At 39.6% G+C, this 17,455-nt stretch overlaps 2 protein-coding genes across 4 annotated transcripts in view; both read right to left on the bottom strand.

Annotated features, from left to right (window-relative positions):
* dlg5a (discs, large homolog 5a) overlaps positions 1 to 1,556 on the bottom strand; it is a 37,857-nt gene extending 36,301 nt beyond the window's left edge. For both annotated transcript variants that reach the window (XM_083923021.1, XM_083923022.1), the window contains exon 1: positions 849 to 1,556. In XM_083923021.1, coding sequence (XP_083779147.1) covers positions 849 to 1,152 — 304 coding nt within the window. In that variant the 5' untranslated portion in view covers positions 1,153 to 1,556. The remainder of the gene's footprint in view (positions 1 to 848) is intronic.
* A 3,416-nt stretch (positions 1,557 to 4,972) lies between these two features.
* Positions 4,973 to 16,271, bottom strand: anxa11a (annexin A11a). Of its 2 annotated transcripts, none has more exons than XM_083923027.1 (15): positions 16,129 to 16,271; positions 13,213 to 13,524; positions 12,640 to 12,722; positions 11,597 to 11,971; positions 11,313 to 11,400; positions 10,467 to 10,561; positions 9,816 to 9,929; positions 9,418 to 9,508; positions 8,763 to 8,842; positions 8,120 to 8,176; positions 7,895 to 7,988; positions 7,663 to 7,758; positions 5,983 to 6,041; positions 5,762 to 5,884; positions 4,973 to 5,627 (listed from the first exon to the last, which is right to left on the bottom strand). In XM_083923027.1, exons 2-15 carry the CDS (start codon positions 13,520 to 13,522, stop codon positions 5,568 to 5,570), a joined length of 1,725 nt encoding a protein of 574 aa, XP_083779153.1. In that variant the 5' UTR covers positions 13,523 to 13,524; positions 16,129 to 16,271; the 3' UTR covers positions 4,973 to 5,567. The 2 variants fall into 2 exon arrangements, with proteins under 2 accessions (XP_083779153.1, XP_083779154.1); XM_083923028.1 differs by having other exon boundaries at positions 11,597 to 11,824.
* Between the last annotated feature and the right edge of the window lie 1,184 nt (positions 16,272 to 17,455).

The raw sequence follows: 17,455 nt of genomic DNA, 5'->3' as shown, positions 1-17,455 counted from the left end.
CTGTAATTAGAAATGTGGCATTAGTGCAACATGGGAGAAAGATCCGGTTAAATGTGTTATTGCATGAGACCAATGTGGGTTTCTCTCCAAATAGGACGGCGACTGATCTAAACCAGGCTTTAGGTTACTGTGCATGCATGAGCAGGGCTGCACGCACACACACACACACACACCGGTCGATATGGGCAAACATGTCAGTGGCACAGCCGTTGTCATGGAAACAAGTCAGGCTACCTAATGTACCATAACCGTATCATGCCACTGAAAACAAATTGGAGTTAGTGTTGGATATCAGTGAATCGATCTTTTCTGTTTTCTTTTGACGGTGCACGGTATCACACTACATTTACCATACCTGGCCAAAGCCAACCCTACACCATCATGGTTGTGCAGACTGTGCGTTGCAGTGACTGGAGGAGAGGGAGCCTTTTAGGGCAGCACAGCAGAGAAAATTGACAGTCCTTGGCTGAATTAAATCAGCTGTGCATTAGATCTGCACGCCATAGTGAATACTTAATATGAAAGATACAGAATAGTTATGTTTTGTACATTTAACATAGCAGAAGTGTAAGAGCTCTGATTGCACATGTGCAACCGTGTTGTTAAGGATCACTGTTGCAACCTTCACACCTTTGTAACTATCTTGTACAGATTTCATAATAAATCAAGCTCCAAGCCTTTGCCGTTGTGCAGTTATCCACACACACGGTGTCCTTGCGCCAGACCACCCAGATTGCATGCGAGGGGAAAAAAAGGTTACGCTGTGGCTGCTGCTGGTCCACTCGTTTTTTTGTTGTTTTTTTTAGATGCAAGTGAAAGCCTGTTTGGGAGTAAGTTTCGGTTCTTACCGGTGGAGTGGTCCACAGGTCCTCCGCCGTTGTTACCGAACAGGGCAGCATACAGGTCAGGGTATGCCTTCTCCAGGGCCACACACAGGTCGAGGAAATGGTCGCTCTCCTTGTTCATCAGCATCTTCAAAAGGTGGTCTACTTTCTCAGCGCTGGAGGAACAGTTCTGGTCCAGCTCAAACCTATCGAGTTGGCTCAAGGTGCCAGAAACTATCAGCAGCTCGATCACTCGGTCCGCATCTGTTATGGACTCCAATAAGTTCTGGTGGCACTGGTCGAGCAACTCTTTGTGCTTTGGCTCCATGGCTATCCGCTGTAGTTCCGTAGCTTCCCCAGCTAACCCAGGCGGCCAAGTGGATGTAATATCCTCACTGATCAAAAGTACCGGGCGACTATCGAACTGAAGTTATCGCGGCTTGCAGAAGTTAGCCGGAGCCACCACGGCATTAGGTTGCACGGGAGATCGATTTTTAGAGCATATTGAAAAAAGGCACAAGAAGCCATATTTGTTGCCCAAGGCTGTTGACTGCACTAAACAGCGATACATTTTTCCATCTTACTCGTGTGTGGCAGTTCAGGTCGTCTCTCGCTTCCTCTCGGAGCACGCTGTAGCCGAACACATTTTCGTCTCCGTGTGTATCATTTAAGGCGCCCTCTGACGACTCAACTGCGGGGAAAAGTCACGTAACTCTCGCCGATGATCCTCAGTTACACTGTATCCTCCGCCATGTCTGAGCAACTCAGCAGCTGCTGCCCGCTGTCAATCAACGGGCAGTTCAATGCCCATATAAGGCGAAACGGGGCGGAGTTTAACCGAAGACACACCCATTTCATCAATGGGCGTACACATGACTCCCGTAGTACGTCGAGAATCCCAGGCGGAAAAAAGTGAGAATGGAGAGGATTTGCATGAAAATCTGGAGATGTATTAAAAAATGTAGACACAATAGGGCTAAAGGTGGAAACAACATCCTCAGAATAAAGCAACCATTTGTATTTTACACAATAACATTTTTTATTGTTGTCTGCAGTGGTGGAATAAACCTTAAAGGCTTACGTCACAGTAGGGTAGACTTAGGGGGACTACATCATTTGGGATAATTGTATTTGATTTGAGCATCTCCATTTTGTAGCCTATACTTAACGCTAATGTTATATATTTTATTACACAATTCTTTTTTACAGCTTACTTACTTAATTACTTTACAACTTATATTTTACACACAAAACATATGATGAGCTTGTAAAATATAATGATTAAACAACTTGGGGAAAAAATACAAAATATTGGTAATAGTTTATTTATTTCCGAGCATGTAAAACTGAACAAAAACAGAGCAGTTCTTGGAATCATATCCAACAAAATAGAATAAAAAAGGATGGTAAAAAAGAAAGAGATAACATCATTCATTTCAAGAGGGATTTTTCCTAATATACATACGCAAAAAGGAGTAGTAAGAAGTATAATCTTAATTAATCCTACCCCTTAATAATTAAATATTTATTTACAATAACTCAATACAATTATAGAGCTTGACGTACTTGTCACTTCACACCCATAGTTAAACATTTACTGTTAAAAGTACAATGCTCATTACAGATCAATGCAACAGTAATAATTAACAATATAATATTATAATAGCACTCACAAGAGCCTTATTTTTCTGTAATATGAGTAGGCCTACCTTTGTAATACTTTATATAGGTCTACATTTATAATGCCGGACTTTCACTTGTAATGTCGTATTTATGTATTATGTAGTAATGCTGCTTTTACTTAAGGATCGCAAAACTTCTTCCATCCGTAGTTGTTGTCTTTGTGTGAATTCCATCAGCGTGATGCAACTCACTAAATCACCACTGTGCATAGTTTTACATCATAAAAAAATAGTTGATGAACCAAGTAACACTGATCCTTTCGTCACAATCTTTTGTTTTAACACAGACGCATCAAATCAGCAGGATCCTTACTGACTACAGTATAATATTTTTTCTGTAGCCACAGGCTTATTCTGCATGTTTCTATATTCAAAGCTGCATTGCAACCAACTTTTAGTGTCTGTTTTTGATTGGATAGAAGAGGGCAGTGAGCCATAACGTGAACATAGAAGCAATATGGGAGAGTGACAAATGAAATGTGTATTTGAATAGAATTTGTGAAATACAGTATGATTATGATGGATGCACTCTGCTTCCAGTCTACGGCTGAATAAAGATTGTTGGCACAGAGTCAGGCATCTGCAGGCATACCTCCCAAACCGTGACCTTATTCATGCATGCACTGAATCTCATTGTGACATCTACAACTCTCTCTCTATCTCTATTTCTCTCTCTCTGCCATGCTGGCTCCATAGATTGTGCAATGAAGTGCTATCCCTTTGGATGGAAAATTCATTTAAATTTATTCATATCAAAGGGAAGTAGGTCCCCACTGCTGACATAGATTGGACGTTTGTGTTTGTACCCCAGGACACACATTTGAATGGAGAAGACAGCCTGATGCTTTTTGGGGGCATGGATGAGTTTATTATTTAGACAACATGGGTTGATTTTCTGTATGATATTTTACCAAAATGAAACAGCTTTGTTTATCAGACAGCCCGGATCAGAGCAGGTAATAGCGTTACCTTTTATTGAAGAGATTGTCAGCCATCATTGATGGTGAAATTGTCACAAACAGAACATTTACTGATGTTCTTTTCTTGCCCTTCTGAATTGAGATCAAGCAGATGTGGAGCTGTGCGTCCTAAGAGTGGCAAAACAATTCATTTGCTATCCGCTCACTTGTATTTGTTGAATCTACATAATTAATTCCACACAATGATGTATCTAATTTATCTCCATTTTGCGAGAATGCACAAGAATGATAATAGCAACACGTTGCAAGAGAAGTTTCAGAAAAACGTTTGTTGGTATATATGTAAAGCCATTATTTTTGCCACAGTACCTCAGAGCTCTGTGAGAGGACTCTCAAATAAATGAGCTATAACAGATAAATTAAGCAACTTGTGGCTTTTAATTAACAGTAAATTACACAGCCTTCAGCTACATGCCTGCATGAGATGGGATGTTTCTGATGATGATTTAAAAACTACAATATTAGCAAAAACATGATTAAACACTTTGAATAAAACTCATATCAAAACAATCTTCTCATGACCAATTTAATCATATCTAATCTTTATTTAATCATATCTAATCTTTATTAAATTCTAGTTATTGCTATCTTAACATCTATCTAAAGCCCTCTGGCCTTTTCGGGTCAATTTTAACATGATGTGATCAAAAATGACTCTTCCAGCACGGCTGTTACCCAAGGGTCCCTCTGGCAGCACTGTACTGTAGACAGACTAGACTTGTTTAATGTGGCCAAGGCAGCTTTATGGATGCCATCAATTCCACAGGCTCCCCTCTCCTCACTCCACAGAATTATTGATCGTAGTGCAGTTAACTCACGCACATTACTGTAGCCAGCCGAGCGCAGAGCCACGTCCCTACAGTCAACAGTGTTTTAAGTGAAGCCAACAGGACGTAATAAGCCATGGAGAGCTCCATGTGCAGCCACACGCGCTGGCCTCACAACCCTCAAGGAAAGAGAAATGATGAATGTATATTGATTTCTATGCTGTGTATTTAGGAATCACAAGACTTTCATCACATTCAGTGTAGAAGAATGGAGAAACTTGCTTATTATGTTTTCTGTACAAATTCAAGCTGAATTGTGGCCACAGTTATTGATGGAATCCCATCATTTAATGATCCTTATTGTTCACAGCTGAGCATTTGAAAGGAAATAAGTTTGTTGAAATTCACACTTTTGGTGTAGCTCTTTGGCTGGATTAGGACTTCAGTGCCCTCTGCTGGCGGACTGTGTGTATTACAAAGACTGTGCTTACAATATCAGAGAAGTCATGAGAAGGTCATGACCGTTTTGGAGGATATTACAATTAATATGCCATCTGTTGTTGTATGGTGATTCATTTGCTTGTGAACTAGTGAGGGGTTATGATAGACATTTTTTTTTTATTTAAGAAGGACATCTGTATCTAAATTAAGCCATGTTCATATACTGTTTGTTGTATTTTTCAAACAATTTTAATGCATTTCATATGATACTTCCAGCGTGTGTTCTCACTGTTTATTTTCTGAGACCCAAACATGCTACAATGACAGGTATACGATACACCAATTAAAGCATCTGCTGTAAATACAGCACATCTATGAGGAACACAAAATAGTTGAACGAATATAGAGGAGATACAATTGCAAACATTGACAAACAACTTTGGTACTTAGCTGCTATGTATTCTGTCTCAAAGTTTATTCAGCATTGCTGAAAATTACTACATTAAATGTTTCAGATATAATTAGATATCTGTTTATATTGGCGTAATTTATATAAAATATTGAAAAAATATATAGATCTAAAAAAATCCAATGTAATCTATTTCAAATCTATTGTATGGCCATGTATATTCAACTCAAATATCCAGCAAAGATATCACAAGTGAAAAAATATAAAACCTTTTTTGCGCATACTGTATATAGAAAAGAAAAAATATGTAGCATGTGACGTTCTTAAAAAATAGGTAAACATTGCATTGAGAGTACTGGCATGGCATGCAGGTTTGCAGATGGTGTATAGTGCATAAAGATAAAGGCAGAAAATTGATATTTATAGATCATTTCTATAATGTAGTCATCGTAACTCTTTCCTTTTCAGTCACTTCCCCCACAGAACTTCAGTAGGAGTTTCTTGTAGTCCCCTGATGTGTCTCCCTGTCAATAAAACAATGTGTCAGTAAATTACTAAGACATTCGTCTCACAAAATCATGTGTACTTGTTCATTTTAATCAGCCATGCAGCTGTAGGGTTATTTGTATTAAGCCAGATATATGATAAAGATACTTACAGAAATGGCGGTGTACAGCGACTTGCCGTAGTTCTTGATATACTCCTGACGGATGTCCAGCATGTCAACCTCGGAACGGGAGACCATGATCCGGATCAGGGTTGTGTCTTTGGTCCCAGCTCCCTGAAAACATGCACATACACCCAAATATGGTCACAAAGATCAAATATAATGCTGCGCTGTATGGAACATAATTATCCAAACAAGACCAGGTTTCTCACCTTCATGGCCTTGTAAAGTCTCTCAGCAAAGTAGGCAGGTGTGTTCTTAATACACTTCACTGAAACAGAAAATATGTATTACCAACACAAGCAAAGTTAATCCAAACGTTTTTGAACAAAACAACTTAATTACTATTAAATGTGCTGTAAACAGCAACTTCTAATATTCACTATCACTGCAAGGTGAGGAAGAAGACAGCAATATTTTACTTATGTGCCATCTGAAAAGTGACCTATAAAAAATAAAGCTGGACACCAAAAGAATACAACAGGATGACAAGCAAAGGTAAAGATGCAATAATCAATATTTTCATATTTAATGAAATTACCATGTGGAGTGGGGTGTCTTGCCTAATGACGAGCAGCTCTACTGAGCTTTTAAGCCAGTTTGATCCCAGCACATTTACCATCTGGTTGAGTCCACCCATTTTCATTAACAAACAAACCCCATATAACAGCAGCAGGCGGCAGCAGCTGTTTTAAGCAAACAAGCCCTGACCAGCACCAATTGGCAGACAGAAAAGTGAGCAACCAGCTGATGAAGAAAGTCAAACATCTAGGAGCTGAAGAGCAAAACAGTTTCTCTCAGGAATTGATGGTGACTGAAGCAGAGCTAAAGTGAGAGCTAACATAAAATTTACATTCATCAGCTGGCAGGAAACACGACCGCCACAGGATGATTATGTTGCTCTGTGTCTGCTGTTGTTAAAATGTTAACCATAATACGTCAGGCGACATTAAGTCAATGCTGTTTGTCAGCTTGTTTTGGGGAATTTCTGCACCCCTAGTGGCCAAATATTGATTAATGCAGCTTTAGAGCAAGTTATATTTGGGGGAAAAGATGTAAATGTGAAATGAGGAGCAAAAAACATAGAGTGAAGAGTGAAATGAAACACAGTATTAAACCTGATGGCAAACATCCAACACTGCACGGCAAACCACCTCACAATGAAAATGTATTGCGTGGGTGTGTGAAACCATTTAAGGATTCAAATAAAACACATCTAAAAACAGGTTACTGTACCATAACCCTGAGAAATGTTGGCAAAAAAACGGGAAAAACAAAGAGATTATGCATTTAACAACACCGCTTCCTCGAGTACTTTGCTTACTTTCACAAGTGTATTAAAGAAATATTTCAAAATGACCTGTGTATATTAATTACTCAAGGTTTGCCTTGAATTCATTAAAAAAAACGTTAAAGTTGTATGCTATATTGTGTTTGTAAGTGTTATAAATTGTAAGGTTTTAGTGAAAATGCACGTGTTTGGGAAGTACTGAGCATACGACTGGATAAACAAGACTTGGAATATACTGCAAGAGTTGTGTGAGTTTAGAAAATTGATGTTTTGATATAGTTTTTCATTATCATTTACTGTATATTTCTATGTCTTCAATGCATCAAAAACGTACTCCTTTTTTTGATTCTCCGTTTACAGTGGAGGCACGTGACAATAACACATTTTTCTACATGAACTGATTGATATGCATATGGTATTTTTGTGAAGTATTAATTTAAGATAGCTGTACTACAATGAGCATGGAAAATGCTTAATGGTTGAATGTTGCAGACGACCCTGTACTCGTAATTAACTAATTATGTGGAGCAGATTTGAACTCTCATGACATGGTTGTGACTCTTGTGACTTGGAATAGGTGTGTGTGTGTGTATATTCTTACCCACTGCCACCATGCCACTCTCAAGGTCTCCAGACATCTCCCTGCAGATGCTCTTCTCGATATCCCTGCCACACATCTGCTGGTACTGAAGAAACACTACACACACAAACACACACATTCAATCAGTAACAAAGCTAATAAAGCACTTAAGTGCTAATCTTTTAATGTGTTTGAAATGTTGAACCTTATGTTAGATTATAATCTATATTAATATATTATTTATATATTATACCTGCTCTGAGATGGGGTTTGCTCCTGGCACACAAAATAGCATTAAACTTGGACTCATCTGTTCCCAGCTTGTTTTCTCCAGCAGCATACAGGGCCTACAATGACAACCGCAATGTAAACAAACTAACATGTCATTGGAATTAATAGGTCAAGTAATTAACAATATAAGAACTTCCAAATTGCAGATAAATCATCAAAGATTTATAATGAGTGAAGCAGATTTTACCTGTGCATCTTGTTTAGCCATAGAGATGTCAACATGCTCTCGTTCATCACGATTACCCTGCAAAATACAGGGCAGCATATTTTTAAAGCTGCAGTCAGCAAGTCTGGCAAAACAAATGGACTCATTTAAATGTTTGCAACTCTCACGCCCCTCCCCCTCTACCACTGAGCTCCTCCGCTCCGTGCTCATCAGTGCGCGTGTACCAGATTCCGATGAAAGCACCTGTGTCTTCACTCAACAATAAATGGCATGGAGTATACACTACACGGAGGTAGACTGGCTAACTCACTCATAGATAGCAACTGCTAACATCATTTAGCGTATGCCTAGCTTGAGGCGTGTGCCTATTGTAACGTGCGCGAGGGGCGTGTGCAAAAACTAAACCTGACAGTCAGCTCTACACTGAGTGGACAGGATGACTCGGGCGCTGTGGATTTTTGCAAAACAAACAACAGGCTCTACGTGCATGTAGAGGCGTGGTTATTTTTTCTATAACCAGATGATTTATGGTGATCTATCGGAGCAGAGTGTCGGCTTCATTGAATATGATCAAACAAATGTTGCAGACTGCACATTTAATCAAATCTGAAAAATGTTGCTAAGAGACAGGTATGCAAGTAATTCATTTGTATCTTAACTTTACCTGGGCGAGAGAGATCAGGAGCCTGCGGAAGTGGCCTGAAGTATCCCCACTAATGGAGTCCTCCAGTGTCTTCTTGTATTCTAAAATGATATCAATATTTTTGGGTTAAATTTGGTAAAAAAAAAAAAAAAAAAGGTTTGCTTTTTACACCATCATTAAACATTTAATAAACATTGTGCAACTGCATTCAAATCATAAGGCAAAAAAAAGTCTTCATTGAAACCAAGAGATATACTAGCAGCTTTTAAAGCATATACTGTGGGTGACCACAACCCAACTTACTGGCAAGGGAAAGTAGGATACTGTGCATTATTACAAGTATAAAACAATAGATAAAAAATAAAAAGCAAACAAAACTAAATGATGAATACATTAACATCAAACTGAATAATGTATTAAAAAATGTATAATGTCTTTCTGTTGTTGCAGCTATTGAACTTTGATTTCAATTTCCTATTATTGACTAAATAGAATAGTGCTAAGACTTTATGTGCAGACTCCTATCCAAAACATCTGCATTTACAAATGTAATGGTGGTACCCATATCTAGATGGACTGAGCTTATCCCTTACTGTAATACAACACTTACAACAGTGTTGTGATATGTGATAAAGGAGATCACAAAAGCAGCAGTAACCACCCTGAGGCCCCTCACCTTGTTTGTGAATACGGCTTATCTCTTTGATTTCAGCGTTGGAGCGAGAAGACAGGATCTCTATCAGACAGGCTTCATCGGTCCCGGCTCCCTGTTAGGAAGACAGAACAATAACTGACAACCTCCTCCTCTTGCCTTGTAGGAGTCAAAAAAATACCCGTTTATTTTTGTTAAGCGAATCTTCATTCAAACCTGGAGCTAATGAAATTCTTTGGAACGTTTTTATAATAATGTCACATGAATAGATGCTTCCTGATCTAGGAGCATTTTCCATAACAAAAAGCAAAAGTTTTTACAATGCAAAACCATAAAATAACCTGGATAATAAGTCACTATGGTGACAAAAAGATGGTCAATACTGAGAAAATTATCACTTGGTTTCGATCCTGAGCATTTACCTTTATGGCATTGTGGATCTCATAGGCATCAAACTCAGTTGGGGTCTTCAAGGTGGCCATGACCAGCTTCCTAAAGTCACCGGACAGTTCTGAATGCAGGTCCTTAATCAGATCCTGAAACATGGAAACATGCTTGGCATAAAACCATCATTACCGGTGCTGTGAAAAATTGCTACTATTCCAAGACATTCTGTGGCACATCTATAATGAGCCCTGAGGACATCCAATCCCCTTTCCATTTTACTGGCAGCCCTAACACCAAGCACCTGTTGTCGGCTTGTCACCATTACACACTGCTATGTAATGCACACTTAGCCGCGGATGATTCTATATTGAGAAATTGCGTAGGTTTGTTTTGTGTGTCTTCTGAGAGAATACTGGAAAATCCAAACCAGAAAAATACTGTATGAATACTAGGAAAACTAGATTCCTGCTCCGCTCCTCCTCTTGTCTCTGTCCTTCAATCACAGAGCATTTCGGAGAGAAAGAGAGAGCAATCCTATTGGCTCAGGACAAAGAGGGGAGAGGGAGGGGAGAGGGAGGGGGGAGGGAGGGAGGGCTGCAAGAAGAGGTCGTACTCTGCTTCACTCTGGCATTTTTCCCCCTTCCACATTCTGCAGCTTTAACAATAAGCATAAATAGGAAGGTTACCTTTCCATAGGAAGTTTTGTAGGCTCGGAGCAAAGGAACGCGCTGCTTGTTGGAGCGACTTCCCAGTAAGTCGATTATGGCTTGCTCGTCAGTTCCTGCACAGACAAGCCCACAATGTCAAATAGAAAACAGATCACAGATAGATGAAACATGAACAAGAAACATGAAACAAGAAACAAGAAACATGTCTAAATTTCCAATTCAAAATATTTTATATATATATATATATATATATATATATATATATATATATATATATATATATATATATATATATATATATATATATATATATATACACTAACAAGTAACATTTATACTTAAAAGTGACAAATATATTTCTAAATACAAAAGCTATAATCTCAAGACAGTTAAGGCTGTCCTCGACTACAGAAAGTTTGTCGGCTAACAGACATATGATTGGCTTATGGCTTATCTTTAATTTCCAACTGTTTCTCCAGTATCTTTGTTCCTTCACAGATATGTGATACTGTATGTGCACAATGATCTATAAATATTAGGTGTTTACCTGTGCTCATGAAAGACAGAATAATATTTGTGATTACTATTGTTATATACAGTATATATGACTATAGTTTTCCAATGATCAGAAAAAACTTGTTACCCATGATCCTGAAAAAAGACCATAAACCAGACCATAGACTGTTGATTAACTGTATACTTCTGAGGTGACTATGACCCTTACAATCAATCAGTCAACCAAATAATCAAGAAAGTGTGGCCCAAAGGAATATACGGTTAGAACACAACTTTCCAATCGGACAGCATCCAGTGGTTCTTGTGCATCCAGAGGATATTATTAAACTCTCTGTCCATAGCACTCACCAAAGCCCTTCATGGCCTTCCTCAGGACCTCCACATCTCTAAGTTGGTCAGCTCCAGGAAAGTCCTTGATTGTTCCCCTGAATCCTCTCTGAGATAACAATACAGCAATGTCCACATGAAAACAAGTGCTATTTCAACAGAAAGTTCATTCTGTTTTAGGCATTACATTGAACAATTCCTCAGTATGTGTGTGTATTTAAGACATAACAACAGAAAGCCATAACAAGACAGATATTTATTAATTTTACTTGTAGGGTCAAAAAAGTATTTTCAGTGTTTCTTACATTGACAGGTGGAGCTATTGGCATGGCTCCTCCTCCATAGGCTGGCATGGATGGATTTGGTGAAGGGACCTTGGGGTAACCGGGCATACCTGTAGGTGCAGGAGAACCTCCATAACCAGCCATGGGTGGGTTGGGTGATGGTGCACGAGGGTACCCGGACATTGGCTGGCCAGGCTGACCAGGGTAGCCCATTCCTGGGCCTTGGGGGTGTTGCATGTTTCCTCCTGGCTGTGGGTACAGGCCATATGACTGTTGGTTAGGGAAGGGGGCACCATACCCGCTAGGCTGAGGGGCAGGAGGGTACCCCCCAGGGGCTTGGGCGAACATGGATGGGTTTTGAGAAAGAAAACCCATGCCTGCAGAGATCTGGTGGGCCTGTGATTCGGAAAGATTGGCATCCAGTAATATATGGACAATGTACAGAGCTTGGAAGATTATTTCATGCAAAGCACAGGTAGGTCACACCTTTTTTGGATTACATTTAGATTTATTTATCATATTTATAGAATTGAATCAATGTTTAACAAATTCCCAATTAAATGCACCTTATCACAAATCTAACTTCAGAGGAGAAACAGAAGTTAATGTTCATGTAATGATCTTTCAAACTTCTTCTAGTTACTGTACACATTGTAGAATTATCCAAATAAAGTGTGGCCTTGCTATTTAAAAAGATGGAAATTTAAATATCTGATAACAGATAATGAGAAAACAACACAGACAAGGAGAAAGAAAAGGGGATAACAAAGTTGCATAAGATTGGTAGGTTTAAGAAGCATGAATAAGAATTGAGTATGTGACTGCTTTTCTCATGCAAGAGACCTAGAAAAAGAACTGACAGAGAAAATGATGATGCTTAGGATTTTTAGAGGCAGACATTTGGAAAAGTCTTACCGTAAAATGAAAAGATGTGATATTCCGTGAATGGTTGTGTAATTAGTTCTTACTGGAATATTCAACGCAATAATCTGATGATTTTGCATTACACATATTTTAAGAACTTTCTGGGTGCAGCTGAAGGTGATTTTTTAGGCTAAACTTACCATTCCAGCATTGTATCCAGGGTTGGATAAGTTGTCAAGACCGATGGAGGGATATCCACCAGTAGGGCCGCCTCCCCAGCTGCCTGCAGCATGCAACAAAGACAAAGCTATAGAGGATGCATGTGCTGTTAAATACCTGAAAGAGTATAGAAAGTTAGAGGGAGACAGGGATGGCCCTTCTTACTGGAACTTCCTGTTTCTCACTTTCCAACTAGTTAACAGGTAGGTGAAAAAGAGACTGACAGAGAATGTGTATACTATGTGAAAGCTAGATAGTATTGGGACTGTGGGGTTGCTCTTAGCAACAGCAGAGGTTTGTTTGTTTTTAGGGAAAAACATTCCACTCTGTTAACTACTAGTCTCATGATCCCTGCTGCCTACAAACACGTTATAACTGACTCACCCTTTCTAAGAATTCCCTGCAATTTATTTTTTCTGCAAGCACTTTTAAAGAATCTAATGGGATGCTTGTGTTGCTCTGTATGTGCCAGATAACAAAGTAGGCAGTTGTTGATAATATGTTATTTCCCAAATGTTGAACTATTCCTTTAACGGCGTGGCACAATGGCTTACCTTGTGGTGGTGCCTGTGGGTAGCCTCCCGCCTGTGGTGGATAGCCTCCTGCCTGTGGAGGATAGCCCCCTGACTGTGGTGGATAGCCCCCTGCCTGTGGAGGATAGCCCCCTGCCTGTGGAGGGTAGCCACCAGCCTGAGGAGGGTAGCCACCAGCCTGAGGAGGGTAGCCACCAGCCTGAGGAGGGTAGCCTCCAGACTGGGGAGGGTAAACTCCAGGCTGAGGTGGGTAGGCACCAGGTTGTTGAGGGTAAGCCCCAGGCTGTTGTGGGTATCCGCCTGCCTGAGGGGGGTATCCAGGGTAGCTCATGGCTTTAAGGATAAAACAGAACTGTCAATCAAAGGGCTGCCAAACCAGAACTATGAATACAAAATGTAAGAATTATCTTGTGAGACTAGAAAACACTTAAAAGAAAAAAAAAAACACTATGATGTTAAAGGAGGGTGGGATTGCTTCCAAATGGCTCTTACAGAGTGTCCCCCAACACTCAAAATACTAACGTTTTTAGACTGACATGCACACGTGGTCCAAGTGGCTAACAAACCAAACAACAGAGAAACTCAGATAACAACACACAGAGGGAGAGTGACTTAACTCTCTCGGGACGTCATTACTCCACTCTATCTTCACAGAGCAGATATTGCTTCTATATAGTTGCTCTGAATGAGTGCAGCTCCTTTAATGGCACCCTTAAGACATACTCATGAATGTATTGACATAGCAACAAGAGAGCTGCAAACACACCCAGCTATTAAACCTACCCCTCCTCATCCTCAGGACAGAATTATTCATAAGACATGAACAATCTGCATTTTCCAGACGTAGTGCACTTCTACAGTATGTCTGCTTTGAAAAATAGATCTAAGTTTATAGTCTGTTGTTAGCATATATTGGACATACAATATTAGTCTGCTGCTTAATGTATATAAATAAATAATATATCTATATATATATATATATAGATATATATGGATATATTATATTTATTCACCAGTCTTTGCTTTGCTTTGGAATGTAGTGACGCAAGTGTCACTTTTGCTGCACTGTATTAAATAGCAAGTACTTCATCCCTGGGACGTTGGATCAGACATTTAGTTAAATGGTAGACTGTGTTCCAATATGCCTACTTGTTCCACGGTAAGAGTGACTTCAGTGGACATAATGGAACAGTCTTCTCTGCTTTGCATTTTATGGACAGAAAAAAAGATGTCGCTGTGTTTGAATAAGCTCACAGATCATGGGACCTACACTACCCTTATTCTATAACCTACCATCAGGTGTTTGTAGGCAAAAGTTATCCACAGCCACAATGACTCATGACCTAACTGTTAAATAAATACTTTTAACACACTTCATCCTCATGCCCTGCTGCTCATGTCACACAGTAGCACTGGTGCTGACTCACAGTGTGAAATACTTCATTAACAGTCACATTTGGTCAGAACAAATGTGGTTTGTCTACTTACTTCAGAGTTAAATGGTTCAGGTTTAACACACATCACATTTAATTGCTGTTCAGGTGCCAACACATTACATGTAACTGCTTTCACACTTTAGACTGTGAGAAAACCGTGACCTGACAAAACCACAATGCAACCAATATTACACCTCAGGAGGAAGTGAAATGACGGTTACTGTTAGCCAATCTTAACATCCAGCTGAGTTACCTCACATTAATGTAAGGAAATGGCTAATTCAGCCAAACACAAGGCATTAGAGATTAAACAAACTCTCCAGTTGTGACAATCATAAACGAATTTCTGCATGTGTTATATGGCATTTATATGCAACATTTTGTATGGATGAAAATTACTTCTGGGGAGAGATATGCCCTGGTCGTGGTAGAATATGCCCCTTTACAAGATTTTACATTTAGTTGTATAAAAACAGTTGTACTCTGTTGTGATTTAGTTACTCTCCAGGTTTAATGTGTTAACTTAAGTATACGTCTTGTGTACATATTATATTGATATTCAAATTGTATTTATTTGAAGAGAAAATAGACATTGTTCTTAAGGAGGGCGACTTCCCCCGGCTTGCCCACCTAGTAACTTTATATTGTCTAGTCAGGTTAACACTAACGTTATGCTTAACAGCAGTAGCTCAGTCCATAGGTGACTTGGCTGGGAACCGTAGGGTCGCTGGTTCAAGAGCCTATGTGGACCATGTATGGAGCGTGGACTGGAGAGTGGCTGGAGAGGTGCCAGTTCATCTCCTGGGCACTGCCGAGGTGCTGTTGAGCAAGACACCGAACCCCCAACTGCTCGGGGCGCTGGTCACTGGCAGCCCCCTCGCTCTAACATCTCTCTTAATTGCATGTATAGGTCCTGTTTGGGCCTGTGTGTGTAACATGTATAATAATAAGAGTGAAAAATTAAATTTCCCCGTGCGGGATAAATAAAGTAATTCTTCTTCTTCTTCTTCAATGGAAAGCCGACATTTAGCCAATTCATAATACGAACAAAAGTTTCGTTTTGAACAGCGCGCTATCTGAAAACGTCACGGCGCTGCTTCAGGCCTGTAACTTGCAAACCTCCTGCTGACAGCGAGCTAAGGTTATTTATTACCCCCGAAGCCAATTTACATAATATGTCCACATCCGCCCTGATTCCTACTCAACGCCGTGACACCGTAACTTAGCTAACATTAGCTAGCTGGCTAACCTTAAATAAACGCACAAAATTCGAGTAACAAAGCTTAGCCAATACCAAGGCGAACATTTTGTAGCCGTAAATTGTTGTTGCTAAAGGCACTGGTGGAAACTATGCAACGCTAACGAAAACGTCGAGAACAGCAGAGCGTTGAGACCACAAAACGACTCCAAACATAGTTTCCACCTAGTCAGATATACCTTCTAACGTGAGCTAATGTGTTAGCTTTGTCCATTTGAGCAGTTGTTTGATTTAAGCACTTACTTAAGTCTTCTATAAGTCTCTTCCTGGAGGCGAACGTCTTTGACCAGTCGCAGCTTTAACTGTACTTCACAAGTGTGGGTGGGACCCATACTTTCCATTTAAGGAACCCACCCATCTGTCTGCCCGTCACGGAGCAGTGACACACACATACACGCACACACGCAGACACACACACTCACTCACACACACACACACACACACACACACACACACACACACACACACACACACACACACACACACACAACAATACTTAGCCATTTCTTACCATGTGATCATGGTAACATGACATGTGCAAATATGTGTTCACCATGTACGTAAACGTTAGTGACATGATGGAAAATGTGGACCGGCGCACCTATGTCACAATAAGTCTATTATTTTACAGGTGTGTTACTCGCTACCTATTAATGTTGTGTTTACTGACACACAGACATGCATTTACCAATTCTTAACAAGCTGTGAAACGTGTAGGAATTATATACTAATAATGGGTATAGTATGTTACTGTATACTACTACTCTATATTTTTCGATTAATCCGAGCTACATAAATAAAATAAGGCATACAGCCTTTCTTTTGGTAAATTAAACCAATAATAGTAGTAACCAGCGGATAAAACAAGACAACACAGGGGTCATAAAACTGACAACGTTTGAAGTTTGACGTTTATTTAGAAATGACTTTCTAAAACAACAACAAAAATAACAACAACAACAACAACAGGATCAACCAACGAACAACAACAACATATTAACAACTCATACCAGCAGTCTGAAACAGGTGTAGGCTGAAGCTCTTGCTCATAATGCCTACCCTTTTTAAACAATTTAAAAAATGATAACATTACATCCTGGATGGATGATGGTGGATGTCTTATATCAGTCGATTTCAAACAAACAAGAATAAACAAGAAAAACTCTGTTAACTGAAATACAATGATATTTTGCATTGGTCCTTACTAAGTGTTTTGCTTGTACATTTGTAATGTTTTTAATTCAACTAAGTCTTTACATTTTAGAGCATTTAATTCAATAAAAAAAAAGAGTTGGTTGGTTCTCTGTAGGTGGTTGTCTTTACGATTCTTATGGCTTTCTTGAAGCATAAAGATCTGCTTGGTGTTTGATTTGTATGTATTTCCCCATACTTCCACACAGTAATTAATGTATGGGGGCTCAAGGAAACAACACAGAGTATATAGGCCTTTTCATTTCATGGCCGGGGACATGGAGGGAGCCATGCTGTACTGGCTACACCTGACAAGTCCTGCATTGAGGAGACCTTGGAACGTGCCTACGAGCTGTCCACCATTCCCAAATTCCCAAAG

This window comes from Echiichthys vipera (genome assembly GCF_963691815.1).
Source record: "Echiichthys vipera genome assembly, chromosome: 11".
Taxonomy (NCBI): domain Eukaryota; kingdom Metazoa; phylum Chordata; class Actinopteri; order Perciformes; family Trachinidae; genus Echiichthys; species Echiichthys vipera.
Note: the sequence above shows the minus strand (reverse complement) of the source record. Positions and strands in the feature narration are given on the sequence as shown.